Source organism: Nerophis ophidion, linkage group LG15, assembly GCF_033978795.1.
Source record: "Nerophis ophidion isolate RoL-2023_Sa linkage group LG15, RoL_Noph_v1.0, whole genome shotgun sequence".
Classification (NCBI taxonomy): Eukaryota; Metazoa; Chordata; class Actinopteri; order Syngnathiformes; family Syngnathidae; genus Nerophis; species Nerophis ophidion.
The window spans coordinates 50,115,802-50,132,887 of record NC_084625.1 but is presented as its reverse complement, the minus strand read 5'-3'; the positions used below and the strand labels follow the sequence as shown (position 1 = coordinate 50,132,887).

The 17,086-nt window shown below is 43.9% G+C and overlaps 1 protein-coding gene across 1 annotated transcript in view; it reads right to left on the bottom strand.

Annotated features, from left to right (window-relative positions):
* The window catches only part of jcada (junctional cadherin 5 associated a), a 102,592-nt gene continuing 85,506 nt past the window's right edge, over window positions 1–17,086 (bottom strand). The window contains exons 3-5 of the mRNA XM_061922344.1: window positions 14,215–15,120; window positions 1,894–5,294; window positions 1–346 (exon numbers count right to left, since the gene is read on the bottom strand). Coding sequence (XP_061778328.1) covers window positions 312–346; window positions 1,894–5,294; window positions 14,215–15,120 — 4,342 coding nt within the window. The 3' untranslated portion in view covers window positions 1–311. The remainder of the gene's footprint in view (window positions 347–1,893; window positions 5,295–14,214; window positions 15,121–17,086) is intronic.

The window sequence follows — 17,086 nt, the reverse complement described above, 5'->3', positions numbered from 1 at the left end:
CTCTCCACAGTGACAGAAGCGACAAAAAAACGGCGTCTTAGAGAAAGGCAGTTCACTTGGTGGACGAGGAAACTCTGACGCCACCTTTTTTTTCTCTTTCTTTTTTTTTTTTTTGGCAAAAAATATATTTGGGCTGTTAAAAAAAATTGCTCCCGCAGCACCAGGACAGTCGGATTAGAGATATGTAACGACACCGGAAGGGGTCACGGCCGAAAGGAGCCGGGGACGAGATGAGACGAAAGAAAAAAGGTCGTTAACTTGAGAGACGGGTTTTCCACGGTGGTGAAAAAAAAAAAAGGCAGAGTCAGCGGTTATACTCGCTCCACTCGACTGGGGTCGTAGGAGTCTGATGGGAAAGCAGAGGGAACAATCGGAAGTGAGTCATGCGGCGTTTAGTGTCACAGCTGCGCCAGCTACTACGGGGAAAGGTGCACCTCGGACCAAGGAAGACCAGAATAAATGATCCACAATTTTTCATCAGATTTACCGAGCAGCGAAAATGCGCCAAACATGGATGAGAGTGGGGAGTGTGTTGCATTTTCCCATCATCCCTTGTAGTTATTATTTTTTTTATTGTTAATTAAACGTTTTATTTATACTATCCACAAAGTTTAATAAGCAGGTTGTGTCATGTGTGACTGTTTCTGTAGAATTCTTATACTAGTTGATTTTCTTTTTTTTTTACTGCACCGTGACTAGGGAAGGTTGTTTGGATTGGCTCATATAAGTACTTCAATCAACCCCCCTGTTATTTTCGTTGGCCACCAGATGGCGACACAATAGCAGTAATCAAACAACGGGATACTTGTGTAGATTATTGATACAGCACTCCATCCCATCCATCCATTTTCTTCCGCTTATCCGAGGTTGGGTCGCGGGGGCAGCAGCCTAAGCAGGGAAGCCCAGATTTCCTTCTCCCCAGCCACTTCGTCCAGCTCCTCCCGGGGGATCACAAGGCGTTCCCAGCCGGGAGACAAAGTCTTCCCAACGTGTCCGTGACCTCTTGCCGGTCGGACGTGCCCCAAACACCTCCCTAAGGCATCCGGAGCAGATACCCGAACCACCTCATCTGGCTCCTCTCCATGTGGCCTCCTACCGGTTGGACGTGCCCTGAACACCTCCCTAGGGAGGCGTTCGGGTGGCATCCTGACCAGATGCCCGAACTACCTCATCTGGCTCCTCTCCATGTGGAGGAGCAGCGGCTTTACTTTGAGTTCCTCCCGGATGGCAGAGCTTCTCACCCTATCTCTAAAGGACAGCCTCCCCACCCGGCAGAGGGAAGTCATTCCGGCCGCTTGTACCCGTGATCTTGTCCTTTCGGTCATAACCCAAAGCTCCTGACCATAGGTGAGGATGGCAATGTAGATCGACCGGTAAATTGAGAGCTTTGCCTTCCGGCTCAGCTCCTTCTTCACCACAACGGATCGATACAGCGTCCGCATTACTGAAGACGCCGCACCGATCCGCCTGTCGATATCACGATCCACTCTTCCCTCACTCGTGAACAAGACTCCGAGGTACTTGAACACTTGGGGGAGGGTCTCCTCCCCAACCCGGAGAGATGGCACTCCACCCTTTTCCGGGCGAGAACCATGGGCTCGGACTTGGAGGTGCTGATTCCCAACCCCTAATGTTTTCTTTCTAAATGTAATATTTGTATTAAATCTGTTTATTACAGCCTTGCATAAGTTCAAATGTGTTTGGTGTACAGTGTGAGGAACCAAGGTGTTCAATTAGTGCAGGTTCGGATTACACAAAAATTATCGCTGTTAACTTATTTTACACCTGAGACTTCCTGGATTGGATTATTGAGGTGCACCATCGTTGTAGCTGGTGAGACTATGGAAGCATTCATAAAGGTCTCCGTCATATTACCCACATCCTCTGACCCACCTGAGACCGTGTGCAGCTCCTCCTCTTCCTCCATATTCGAGGAAGTAAAGGTCCCAGAGCTGAAGCTGAGTGGTAGACTTATTTCTCTCTTGGGAACACTTCGGGGTTTAGGAAGAAGCGGAGGCTTTTGGAGCTTCGTACGGCGCTTCGCTTTGGGCACCTTTTCCACTTTGATGTTGTTGGTCTTCTCACACCGACTAACTTCCGCTGCATTCTGTTCATGTTTGTCTGCGTTGGCGACAACTTCAAGCTGTACTTTTTCGTCTCCCTTCGCTTCGACATCTTCCCTACCTTCACGTATTGCGTTCAGTGCAAAAACATCATTAGTCTGTTCCGCCCCCTTTGGCTTTCCATCGACTTTGCATATATCTTCATCAGTCTGACAACATTCTTGGAGTGCTACCATCTTGATGTCTGTTTCATATGGATTTTCCTGTTCCACATCCTTCTTTTCTCCTTTATGCTCCTTCAGACCTTCGTCTTCTAATTCCTCCATCGCCTTAGAATCATCTTGAACTAAGTTCTCCCGCCCACACTCTCTACCGGAGTCGGCCCCTTTCAGGCTGAGGCGTCTTATTCTAGACACCGAGTCCAGCTCTTTGAGACGGGCCATTCTGTCTACGGTTGACCTGCCCAGAGATGCGGCCGATGCAGAAGCAGAAGAGCTTAGCTTATCTTGCAGGGATTCAATTAATTTGCTGGCTCCACCGCATCCCTTCTTTTCTCCTCTGCCCGTTTTGTGTGCTAGTTTCTCATCAGGGCTGACGGGTAGGGACAGAGGCAGATTACTTGGCGGGAATTCAGGCAGATCCAGTACCGCTGCCGGCTGAGCGACATTATCTTCATTGTGTTCGCCATAGTCGTGATTGTAGCTGTGCTTTTGTCGGTCATCTTCATTGGAGTATTCCTTTATTAATAGCTTAGACTCTTCTACATCTGCACCCAGTAAAATGACAGATTCCTCTTCGACCGGCTCAGGCTCTTCAATCACATGATCTTTGTCTTCATCAGAAACCCGCGGTTTCTCAGCTACAAAAGGTTCGATATCGTCACTGTACTCCTCTATGCTATCAGACACACCCAAGGCCCCGGCTGGAATGGTAATACCCAGAATTCTGGCAGCCCTCTGCTCAATTGATTCATTTTCCGGGATTCCCTTTGCAGATTTAACTTCATACAAGCCACTGAGGTCCTCGGTAGCTAATGCATTAGCTTTCTCATGAATCAGTAAGGTATCAAGATGCTTATCTGCCATCGCTGACTCGTTTGATTTTACCGGCTCAGAGATTCGATGTTTGTCATCACCATCATCTTCACCAAGGTTCAAACTCAGCTGTTCCTTGCATTGTGGCATTTTGTCTAATGAAGCGTTTGTATCCATGTCCGCTCCAGCTTTAAGCTCTGGACTAGAATTGTGCTCTAGGCAGCGAGTATTTTCAACAAGCGCTGTGCCGCTCTCACTTAATAGCTGCACTGACAAGTCCTTGTGGTCAAGTGGCGCTGGGATCAGGAGTGAGCGTTGCATTGTCTCCCCATGACCACCAGGGGCTTCTGTGTAGACAGTTAGTCCAACATCCCTGAGCAATGACTCCTGAGGGACTGGAATATCCTGCCGATAGGGTTGGTTTGAATCCCTGTGTTGAGGCAGCAAGGACCGAGGTGGCCTCTCGTCTGGATTGGACAACAGGCATAACTTATATGTGGATGGTGTGTTGGACTGTGGTCTGGAAAAGGTATTTTGTGTGCCCATGTATTCCAGATCATTGGCAGAAGGAAAAGATCTCGATCTGACTTTGATTGCAGTTTTTTCTGAGAGTACGGGTGGAAGACTAATTCCTTCTCTGCCTGGTTTGAGGCAAGCATTGAATCGTGTATGTGGTTTGTGTCGGTTAAATCTTTTATTCGTGCCATCCAGATCATCGATTGACCGACCGACATGTGGTCTTTTGCTGATTGTGTCTTCCATCTCTTTATTGATGCTCTCTAGCTCACCAATAGCATCAAATGGTCGTCGATTTACTGGTTTTAGTAGAAACTGACCAAAGGCCACTTGTTCTGCACACTCTGGAGGAGTTGAGTTGCTCCTCTTTGGAGAGGATGGATTCTGGTCACTTTGATCCGGTTTCTTAGTTGGGGAGGTTAGATGTTGTTCCGTAGGTTGCAGTGATTGCTGTGGTGTTGGGCTGTTGCTGAGACGAGAGAAGGCGCTGTTGCTGGAGGGATGGAGGTCTTTCTGGCCAGCCATGGGGTATCCATAAGCGGAACCGTTGTCTGTCCCCACACCACTGTCGGTGGTTCTGTCCGAAACAGAGTGGACAGGTTCTTGGACCCCAGGTGGGCTTTGGGGTTCTGGACTTTTCACAACAGTCAAAGGTGAGCCAGTCTGGGTTTCTTGGTTACGGTATTGGTTTCCTGGCCAGGACCCAGCATAACACCTCTCCCGGTCATCGCTGGCTTGGAGTGCCCAGGCATCTATAATTTCCTTCCTTAGAGGAGCCCTCTTGGAATTCCTCAGGGAGGAAGTGTTGCTGGTGTGAAAGTGTGAGTATTGGAGTTTGATGGGCATCTCGTTTACCGACCTACTTCGCAGACTATGGGTCTCTCTGAGACCAACTGCAAATGTTTCTGTATTGGTCATCGTTAAACTTCGTTTCGTGTCATTGTTATTCTGATCTGCAGATGAATCTTTATTAAGGTTAGTTGGTGTGTGAAGGGGAACAGACACAAGGCAGAAGATGGTCTCACTCACTCTTCTCTTTGTACTGCGGTTATTCTCCAACCCTGATTCTGGGACAATTTTCTTCACTTGTGTGATGGTTTCTGCAAAAACCTGATCTAAACTGGACCCCTGGCGAGATGATGCTCTTCTTATTGGGGCTTGAAAGGCTGAAGATGGCAATGGAGGAGGACGTTGGTTTTTGGGATATGTGTTGCAGTTTTGGTCAGTTGCTGAGAAGTTATCGACAGTTTCTTTGTGCAAATTGCTGTGCCACCTTTTATTGTCATTGTCAAAGTCACATGAAGATGTCTGATTAACATCACCAGCCAGTTTGGCAGTGATAAAAGGCCCCACAGACGGGGGCGAAAAGGCACTGTTGCCGGACGCTGGTTCCGACACGGTGGTGCTGGGAAGCTCATTGCGGATGTGACGAATCTTGTCAGCGTCTGTCAGGGAGTTACCGCCCAGGGCTGAGGAAATGTGCCGGATGCGGGGGTCATCGAAAGAAATATATTGTACGCCTCCACCTGGGACCTGCATGCTACACCAAGGATGGAGTTGCTTCTGGCCTGCCATGCACCTTTCTCTGGGTGGCTCGGACCAAGAACCTGCCGGATGCCGAGTGATCCAGTGAGATCCATCTGGAGCCACATGTATATGTTGGTACACATCACCTCTGTACCTAAAAGTAAAAGAACCCAGTTTTAGAAAGACTTGCAATCATTGTCTACAAATTAGCCTACTGCGGGTTACCAAGAACTAGAATGTATCACAGCTGATTTTTGTGAAAGAAGTGGAAAACACTACACTGGTCGACGGCCAGTCGTAAATCACGAATAGACTGAACAATAAAGACCAACTAAATCCATCCATTTTCTACCGCTTATTCCCTGTGGTTTAGCAGGGGGCGCTGGTGCCTATCTCAGCTACAATCGGGCGGAAGGCGGCGTACACCCTGGACAAGTCGCCACCTCATCGCAGGGCCAACACAGATAGACAGACAACATTCATACTCACATTCACACACTAGGGCCAATTTAGTGTCGCCAATCAACCTATCCCCAGGTGCATGTCTTTGGAGGTGGGAGGAGCCTATCCCCAGGTGCATGTCTTTGGAGGAGGGAGGGGCCTATCACCAGGTGCATGTCTTTGGAGGTGGGAGGAAGCCGGAGTACCCGGAGGGAACCCACGCAGTCACGGGGAGAACATGCAAACTCCACACAGAAAGATCCCGAGTGTCACACCTAAGGATCAGGTTTTGTTTTGTCATGTTATGTTTTTGATTTTGGACAATCAGTCACGTTTTGCACTTCCTGGTTTTGTTTGTTTCCATGCCAACCTCCTTAGTTTTCACCTGTCACGTCCCTGTTTTCACTAATCATCACAGTACTTAAGTCACTCTTTTTCTGTTCATCATTCTGGGATCTTCACACTCGCACGCACCCTACCCATGCTGTTCAAACCTTCACGTCCTCGTCCAGTTCCATGCCGTGTAAGTTTTTGTATTTATGCCATTGTGCTAGTTTTGTTTTGGACATCCGGGAGCTGCCTTTAACGGGGGGGCTCTGTCACACCTATGGATCAGGTTTTGTTTTGTCATGTTATGTTTTTGATTTTGGACAATCAGTCACGTTTTGCACTTCCTGGTTTTGTTTGTTTCCATGCCAACCTCATTAGTTTTCACCTGTCACGTCCCTGTTCTCGGCCTCACCTGTTTTCACTAATCATCACAGTACTTAAGTCACTCTTTTTCTGATCATCATTCTGGGATCTTCACACTCGCACGCACCCTACCCATGCTGTTCAAACCTTCACGTCCTCGTCCAGTTCCATGCCGTGTAAGTTTTTGTATTTATGCCATTGTGCTAGTTTTGTTTTGTTTTTTGTTTTGGAGATCTGGGAGCTGTCTTTAACGGGGAGGCTCTGTCACACCTATGGATCAGTTTTTGTTTTGTCATGTTATGTTTTTGATTTTGGACAATCAGTCACGTTTTGCACTTCCTGGTTTTGTTTGTTTCCATGCCAACCTCATTAGTTTTCACCTGTCACGTCCCTGTTCTCAGCCTCACCTGTTTTCACTAATCATCACAGTACTTAAGTCACTCTTTTTCTGTTCATCATTCTGGGATCTTCACACTCGCACGCACCCTACCCATGCTGTTCAAACCTTCACGTCCTCGTCCAGTTCCATGCCGTGTAAGTTTTTGTATTTATGCCATTGTGCTAGTTTTGTTTTGTTTTTTATTTTGGACATCTGGGAGCTGTCATTAACGGGGGGGCTTTGTCACACCTATGGATCAGGTTTTGTTTTGTCATGTTATGTTTTTGATTTTGGACAATCAGTCACGTTTTGCACTTCCTGGTTTTGTTTGTTTCCATGCCAACCTCATTAGTTTTCACCTGTCACGTCCCTGTTCCCACTAATCATCACAGTATTTAAGTCACTCTTTTTCTGTTCATCATTCTGGGATCTTCACACTCGCACGCACCCTACCCATGCTGTTCAAACCTTCACGTCCTCGTCCAGTTCCATGCCGTGTAAGTTTTTTGTATTTATGCCATTGTGCTAGTTTTCTTTTGTTTGTATATAGTCATGCCATTGTGCGGTTTTGTTTTAAGTATAGCATAGATTTTTATCCGCCACAGAGCGCGTCCTTGGTTTGCCTTTTTGTAGTTTGTTTGTTTATTTAATAAATCATGTACCTGAATTCACGCCTGGCTCGTCCTGTAATCCCGCTGCGTCGAAGGAGCACACTCAATCCATGTCCAAGCCTGACAGCGAGCCCGGGATTGAACCCAGGACCTTTGTATTGTGAGGCAGACGCACTAACCCCTCCCCCACCGTGCTGCCCACCAACTAAATCTAAGGGTTAAAAAGTTTACGCAGGCATGTAACGACTGGGCCTGGGATATTTAAAACACTTAATTGAGCAAAAAATGAAAATGAAGTGGAACTGGATTTCATTAGCAATCATGAAAGACGTGATGACGGATGCTCATCCATCCATTTCCTACCGCTTATTCCCCTTCAGGATCGCGGGGGGCGCTGGGGTCTATCTCAGCTGCACTCGGGCGGAAGGCGGGGTACACCCAGGACAAGTCGCCACCTCATCGCAGGCGGCATAGCTCGGTTGGAAGAGCGGCCGTGCCAGCAACTTGAGGGTTGTAGGTTCGATTCCCGCTTGTGCCATCCTAGTTACTGCCGTTGTGTCCTTGGGCAAGACACCTTACCCATCTGCTCCCAGTGCCACCCACACTGGTTTAAATGTAACTTAGATATTGGGTGTCACTATGTAAAGCACTTTGAGTCACTTGAAAAAAGCGCTATATAAATATAATTCACTTCACTTCACTTTACCAAGTATTAGTGATATCGTTATTACAAGCGCTAACGCAGACCGACAGGGGTTCTTTGAAGGCGCGTAAAATCAAAACCTGAGAACTTATCAAAACTCTGTTCTATACTTTTAATCAGAAGGGTTCAATCTCTCTCCTGTGCGAGTTTGAAGCCAAAACAACAAACGCACTCAGAGGAGATAATGTTTGAAGAAAGGTGACCGGTTTTTACAAAACTTTTGTTTTGAAGGGGGGATTGCAAACTTCCTGTTAATTTTTGTTGGGGGTTGTCAATCTATGAAATGTAGGTCTAAGCGAGACCTACATAGAAGTGTTTCTTTCATGTCTCTCCGACATTCTTACCGGAAGTTACAAGCAGTTTTGTCTGTGTTTTTTTCCTAGGAGCAGTTTTTTCAGTGTTTTATTCAAAAATAGCGCTAGAGCGCAATTTTGAATTTTGGGGTTTGGTTTTTTCATTAGATCGCAATATTCGCCAGTCCTTATGTGTGCGCCAAGTTTGGTGACTTTTGAAGCATTTTAAAGGGGTCAAATTACTACGCAAAGAGGCAAAAATTTCATTTTTTGCGAAAATTGTATTTTGAAGGGGTTTTTGCCAACTTCCTGTAGATTTTTGCTGAAAGAAGTGAGCGTATGAAAATTGGGTCTAAGTCAGACCTACATAGGAGTTTTTGTTTCATGTCGCTATGACATTCCTAACAGAAGTTACATGCGGTTTTGTCTGTAATTTTTTCCTAGGGGGCGCTAGAGCGCAATTTTAATTTTGGGGGATTGGTTGCTTAATATGTTGGGAAGGTTTGCTATACCGACGTGTGTCAAATTTGGTGAGTTTTGAAGCATGTTAAGGGGGTCAAATTACAGCGCGTAGGTACGGAATAATAATAAAACACAGCAGTTTCAATAGGGTCCTTGGCCCATGGCAAAGGACTCCACAGGAGTCCTTTGCCATGGGCCAAGGACCCTAATAAGGCAACAAGTATCCTACACTTCTCTTTTGTAAAGTAAATCTGAACAGCCGATACGGGCATCTACATCAACTATATGATTTGCCTGAGAAGCTGGACAGGACAAAAAATATATATATATATATATATTCTAAAAATAGCAACAATTCAAAAATCCTTTATAAACATATTTATTGAATAATACTTCAACAAAATATGAATGTAAGTTCATAAACTTTGAAAAGAAATGCAACAATGCAATATTCAGTGTTGACAGCTAGATTTTTTTTGTGGACATGTTCCATAAATATTGATGTTAAAGATGTACTTTTTTGTGAAGAAATGTTTAGAATTAAGTTCATGAATCCAGATGGATCTCTATTAAAATCCCTTTAAGTCGATGATTACTTCTATGTGTAGAAATCTGTATTTAGGGTCCGCCCTGCCTATGGCAAAGGACTCCTGCGGAGTCCTTTGCCATAGGCAAGGACCCTATTGAATCTGTAACGTTTTCTTATTCTTTCTTTCTTCCGCACGCATACTCGCCTATGCGCTGTATTTTGACCCCCTTACCATGCTTCAAAACTCACCAAATTTGACACACACGTCGGTCCCAACATATTAGGGAGCCAAACCCTAAAAATCAAAATTGCGCTCTAGCGCCCCCTAGGAAAAGACCAAAAATGAACTGCTTGTAACTTCCGTTAGGAATGTCGTAGAGACATGAAACAAAATCCTCTATGTAGAACTGACCAAGACCTAAATTCCCCATTAGAAACTCCTATACCCAAAATCAACAGAAATTTTGCAAAACCCTTTCAAAGCAAAATTTTCGCAAAAAATGCTATGTTTGCCTCTTTGAGCTGTAATTTGACCCCCTTAAAATGCTTCAAAACTCACCAAACTTGGCAGACACATCAGGACTGGCAGAAATTGTGATCTAATGAAAAAAAAAAATTATAAAACTCAAAATTGCGCTCTACAAAATTTTTTGAATGAAACACAGAAAAAACTGCTTCTAGGAAGAAAACATAGACAAAACTGCTTGTAACTTCCGGTAGGAATGTCGGAAAGACATGAAACAAAAACTTCTATGTAAGTCTCACTTAGACCTACATTTTAATAATTGACAGCTAGCAGAAGAAATCAACAGGAAGTTGGCAATTACCCCTTCAAAATAAAAGTTTTGTGAAAACCCGTCACCTTTTTCAAATCGATACTCCTCCCAGTGCGTTTGTCGTTTCGGCTTCAAACTCGCACAGGAGAGAGTTTGAACCCTTCTGATTAAAAGTATAGATCAAAGTTTTGATAAGTTTTAAGGTTTTGATTTTACACGCCTTCAAAGATCCCCTGCGCAAAGTTTCCTAAAAAATGTCATTTTCGCCTCTTTGAGCTGTAATTTGACCCCCTTAAAATGCTTCAAAACTCACCAAACTTGGCACACACATCAGGACTGGCAACAATTGCGAGCTAATAAAAAAACCAAACCCCAAAACTCAAAATTGTGCTCTAGCGCCCCCTAGGAATACAACACAGACAAACTGCTCCTAGGAAGAAAACAAAGACAAAACTGCTTGTAACTTCCGTTAGGAATGTCGTAGAGACATGAAACAAAAACCCACTATGTAGGTCTGACTTAGACCTACATTTGAATAATTAACATACTTTGGCAAAAATCAACAGGAAGCTTGATATTTTCACTTCAATACAACAACTGCAATACTTTCACAATGCATTAAATAGTGTCACCAAGGCATCTTTGACAGTGGGGCTTGGGGGCTGCAACCCAAGGCGCGCTCGCACCTTCGCACCCTTATTTGACCCCCTTAACATGCTTCAAAACTCACCAAAATTGACACACACATCGGTATGGAGCGGCAGACCAACTTATTAAGCAACCAAACCCCAAAAATGAAAATTGCGCGCTAGCGCCCCCTAGGAAGAGACAAAAAACAGACTGCTTGTAACTTCCGTTAGGAATGTCGTAGAGACATGAAACAAAAACCTCTGTGTAGGTCTGACTAAGACCTACATTTCCAATAAAAAACGTCTATACCCAAAATCAACAGAAATTTTACAAAAACTCATTCAAAGCAACATTTTCGCAAAAAACGCTATTTTTGCCTCTTTGAGCTGTAATTTGACCCCCTTAAAATGCTTCAAAACTCACCAAACTTGGCACACACATCAGGACTGGCAGAAATTGCGATCTAGTGAAAAAACCAAACCTTAAAACTCAAAATTGCGCTCTATTGCAATTTTGGATTAAAACACAGAAAAAAACTGCTCCTAGGAAGAGGAAACAGATAAAACTGCTTGTAACTTCTGGTAGGAATGTTGGACAGACATGAAACAAAAACCTAAATGTAGGTCTCACTTGAACCTACATTTTGATAGGTGGCATCTTTCAGTTAAAATCAACAGGAAGTTGGCAATTACCCCTTCAAAATAAAAGTTTTGTAAAAAGCCGTCACCTTTTTCCAGACAAAACTGCTTGTAACTTCTGTTAGGAATGTCGTAGAGACATGAAACAAAGACCTCTATGTTGGTCCGACTAAGACCAGGGCTTCAGTCGCGGGGGCAGCAGCCAAAGCGGAGCTGCCAAAGGCGGACCCGACCAACGCTGCTTGCAGCTTTAATTATAATTGAATCACTTGTTTATTTTTCAACAAGTTTTTAGTTATTTTTATATCTTTTTTTCCCAAATAGTTCAAGAAAGACCACTACAAATGAGCAATATTTTGCACTGTTATACAATTTAATAAATCAGAAACTGATGAAATAGTGCCGTATTTTACTTCTTTATCTCTTTTTTTCAACCTAAAATGCTTTGCTCTTATTAGGGCAGGGGTCGGGAACCTTTTTGGCTGAGAGAGCCAAAAAGCCAAATATTTAAAAATATATTTCCGTAAGAGCCATATAATATTTTTTTAAACACTGAACACAACTAAACATGCATTTTTAAGTAAGACCAACATTTCTAGGGTATAATAGGTCTCTTATTCTTTGTAATAACATTGTAATTCTGAAGCTAACTGTGGAGGGGGGCGTGGCCTGCGGGCCTGCAGCGACAGGTGCGTAGACGGCCCACCTGGGCCTTGTTATCTAATCACCTGTCACTCTGTTATAAGCAGCAGCCAGGAGGAGAGACAGGGTTGGGGCTGGAAAAACAATTGCTGGAAAACAACTGAGAGACTTATTGAAAAATAAAACAATATTGTAACCCTGAAACAGGCTCTCAAGTTGGTCTGAAGAACCCCCAGGAGGGCAAGCCCCACACTAACCAATAATAAATAAATAACTTCTTACCATTAACGAAACTTTTTGAACAGGTGCGGTAGAAAACAGGTGGATGGATTAAAAAAGCATGAGAATGTTTTATATTTCGAACATAATTTTTAACACTGTGACTACAAGTGGAATTATTCATTACTCATCGTGTTAAGCAACGTCAGCTCAGATTTATCCAGGAGCCAGATGCAGTCATCAACATAGAGCCATAGGTTCCCTACCCCTGTGTTAGTGTGTACTTGAATTTAAAAAAATGTTCACAGGGGGTACATCACTGAAAAAAAAGCTCGAGAACCACAGCCTTAGAATATGTTCTCCAATTCTCCAAAAAACTCTAAATTAAGTCTTTGTTACTTAGAATATGTTCCCCTTACTAAAGTGTTACCAAAAACATATAACTTGGTCTTGAATTAGAAAAACAAAAGGAGGGTTCGGTGAATGCGCATATAAAACTAAAATACGTGGTCATTTTGTTCACAATATGGCGTTTTCATATTGTTATATCCCTAAGGTTATATAACTCGTGCAATTTAATCTGTGACTATCCATCCATCCATTTTCTACCGCTTATTTCCTTTTGGGGTCACGGGGGGTGCTGGCGCCTATCTCAGCTTCAATCGGGCGGAAGGCGGGGTACACCCTGGACAAGTCGCCGCCTCGTCGCAGGGCCAACACAGATAGACAGACAACATTCACACTCACATTCACACACTAGGGCCAATTTAGTGTTGCCTATCAACCTATCCCCAGGTGCATGTCTTTGGAGGTGGGAGGAAGCCGGAGTACCCGGAGGGAACTCACGCAGTCACGGGGAGAACATGCAAACTCCACACAGAAAGATCCCGAGCCTGGAATTGAACCCAGGACTGCAGGATCTTCGTATTGTGAGGCAGACGCACTAACCCAGGGGTGCCCATTACGTCGATGGCGAGCTACCAGTCGACCGCGGGGGGTGTGTCAGTCGATCTCCAGCCAGGCTTTTAAAAAAAATAAACCTAATCTTCACCAAGACGTCACTTAAATGACATTCACGGTACCGGAGGGTCTTGTGAGATGACGCTGGCTGCTGCAAGATCATTATTATGAAAATATGACCGAGAGGAAGGCGAGAAACACTTTTTATTTCAACAGACTCTCGCGCCGTACCTTCCGTCAAAACTCTAAAGGCCGACTGCACATTTCCTATCTTCACAATAAAAGCCCCGCTTCATGCTGCCTGCGCTAACTAAATACAGAGTCTGGGAAAACTGGCGTGCACAAGCGATCCCTCAGAAAGCTGGCGTGCGCATCACTTGTGCGCGCCAGCTTTCCGAGACTCTTATTTTGTTAGCGCAGGCAGCATGAAGCAGGGCTTTTATTGTGAAGATAGGAAACGTGCAGTCGGCCTTTAGAGTTTTGACGGAAGTCTGTTGAAATAAAAAGTGTTTCTCGCCTTCCTCTCTGTCATTTTTTCATAATAATGAACTGGCAGCAGCCAGCGTCATCTCACAAGACCCTCGGGTGCCGTGAACGTCAATCAAGCAAGCTACGGAATTTGCTGCCAATGTTTTTCTTCTAAAGTGTATGGAAGCTGGATGCCAAAAAACCAACCACTTTCATGTGGTATTGTACAGAAAGGACAACTTTTTTTCTCCTCCATTTGAAAATATGGGTGTTATCATCATTACTGTCTGATTCCAATCAATGCAAGTCATCAGAATCAGGTAATACAGCAACTTATATTCTTGTCTTTGTGAAAGAAAGACATCTATATGTGTTACACATGCTTGTATTATCATTAAACACATTTAACTTGTTTACAAAAATGTCTCTTTCATAAATAAATAAATATAAATGAGGTAGATCCCCCTCGAGTTGGTCAATTGAAAAGTAGCTCGCCTGCAGAAAAAGTGTGGGCACCCCTGCACTAACCCCTCTGCCGCCGTGACGCCCTAATCTATGACTAAATAACCCTAAATTAGGAACATTTTAAACAACGATTGTAGCCTTTACTCTTCAAAGAATACAATTTACCTGTAGTCGACTGCAATCTCACCATATCCCCGGCGCCCCCCTATGATCACAGGGGCTCTCTTGTACGACGGAGGGGGGTTGTATCCTGGAGGTCCGGACTCCTGTGCAAAATAGTCCAGAGGCGCCTCGCCTGTCCGCAGGACGGGAAGAGGAGTCCTGTCCCTGGTCTGGGAAATAACCGAGTCTCGCCCGGACAATACCTCGCAACTTCCCCTGATCTGCTGGTGCATCTCGTAGGAGGGAGGTCTCGGGGGCCGGGTGAAGCGGGGCTTTGGCGTTAACGACAACTGGTTGGCACTCGCCGGCCTGCCGTTCTCGGGCCAGCGGGGTGACCTGTAAAGGTCATGGTGTGACAGCGGGTGACCGTTGACGCGTCTGTACAGTTCCTGACCGCATGAGGCCACGTCCACGTATTGCAGGCTCCCGGGCCGCAACATCCTGGGCATGGACTGGGATTTAGCTTTGGTCCTGGGGTGAACTACCATTCCCTCTGGTGTCCTGGCATGGAGCCGTTGCTGCTCCAGTGCCCAACGTTCACCCTCATTTTGCGACATCTGGCGACTGAAGCTGACGGTTGGACGCCACTCATCCGTCCCCAGGCTCTGGCACTTCCTCTCAGCTGCCAGTCTCCATTGATTGAGCGCCGCTTCCCTCTCTTTGGCACGAGCCTGTACCTGGGCTGCCCAGCGCTGCCTCTCCTGCGAGACCCTCTGGCGCTCCTCAGCGGACAACTCTTGACCTCTTGCTTGTTGAGGCCCCTGCGGCCTTTTGTGGTCCCCGTGTCCACTTGCGTGGGGGTCTCTGATGTCAGCGTAGTCCAGCAGCACGGTGAAGTCCTGGCCTCTCCTCCTCCAGAAGGACAGGTCCTTGGACTGCATCTGTTGACTTCTGGAGCCATCGCAGAGCCTAATTGGAAAGACGCCGTTAAAAGTGTCGAGTTCGTACGGACATTGTTTGCAAAAGCAATTCACGTTTAAAAACAAATCATGTGGCCGTGGATCGACAAAAGTAGGGTTGTCAAAAGTATTGGTACTTTGATACCGAATCTATAACAATATGCAAAAAATTGATTTATACCAGCTTTTTTAGTAGTGTCAGTACTGAGTATTTATTCGGTGAGCTGCAACAATTCTCGGCGCTAAAGAAGAATGAGCCAACACTTCCTGTATGCAGAATCAATAACAACATGCAAAAAATGCATTTATAACAGTTTTTTTAGTAGTCTAAGACAATTCTCGGCGCTAAAGAAGAATGAGCCAGCGCTTCCTATATACAGAATCGATAACAACATGCAAAAAAAATATTTATATCAGCTTTTTTAGTAGTGTCAGTACAGAGTATTTATTCGCTGACATGCAACAATTCTCGGCGCTATAGAAGAATGAGCCAACACTTCCTGTATGCAGAATCAATAACAACATGCAAAAAATATATTTATACTAGCTTTTTAGTAGTCTAAGACAATTCTCGATGCTAAAGAAGAATGAGCCAGCCTTTCTTATATACAAAATTGATAACAACATGCAAAAAAAACACTTATAACAGCTTTCTTAGTGGTCTCAGTCAATTTCCGGCGCTAAAGAAGAATGAGCCAGCCTTTCCTATATACAAAATTGATAACAACATGCAAAAAAAACACTTATTACAGCTTTCTTAGTAGTCCTAGACAATTTCCGGCGCTAAAGAAGAATGAGCCAGTGTTTCCTATATACAGAATCAATAACAACATGCAAAAAATATACATATAACAGCTTTTTTTGTAGTGTCTGACAATTTTCGGCGCTAAAGAAGAATGAGCCAGCCTTTCTTATATACAAAATTGATAACAACATGCAAAAAAAACACTTATAACAGCTTTCTTAGTAGTCTCAGAATATTTCCGGCGCTAAAGAAGAATGAGCCAGTGTTTCCTATATACGGAATCAATAACAACATGCAAAAAATACACTTATAACAGCTTTCTTAGTAGTCTCAGACAATTTCCGGCGCTAAAGAAGAATGAGCTAGTGTTTCCTATGTACAGAATCAATAACAACATGCAAAAAATACACTTATAACAGCTTTTTTTGTAGTCTCAGACAATTTTCGGCGCTAAAAAAGAATGAGCCAGCCTTTCCTATAAACAGAATTGATAACAACATGCAAAAAAAACACTTATAACAGCTTTCTTAGTAGTCTTAGACAATTTCCGGCGCTAAAGAAGAATGAGCCAGCCTTTCCTATATACAGAATTGATAACAACATGCAAAAAATACACTTATAACAGCTTTCTTAGTAGTCTCAGAAAATTTCCTGCGCTAAAGAAGAATGAGCCAGTGTTTCCTATATACAGAATAAATAACAACATGCAAAAAATATACTTATAACAGATTTTTTAGTAGTCTCGGGCAATTTTAGGCGCTAAAGAAGAATGAGCCAGCCTTTCCTATATAAAGAATTGATAACAACATGCAAAAAAAAAACTTATAGCAGCTTTCTTAGCAGTCTCAGACAATTTACGGCGCTAAAGAAGAATGAGCTAGTGTTTCCTATATAGAGAATCAATAACAACATGCAAAAAATACACTTATAACAGCTTTTTTTGTAGTCTCAGACAATTTTCGGCGCTAAAGAAGAATGAGCTAGCCTTTCCTATAAACAGAATTGATAACAACATGCAAAAAAATACACTTTTAACAGTTTTTTTTTGTAGTCTCAGACAATTTTCGGCGCTAAAGAAGAATGAGCCAGTGTTTCCTATATACAGAATCAATAACAAAATGCAAAAAATACACTTATAGCAGCTTTTTTTGTAGTCTCAGACAATTTTCGGCGCTAAAGAAGAATGAGCCAGTGTTTCCTATATACAGAATAAATAACAACATGCAAAAAA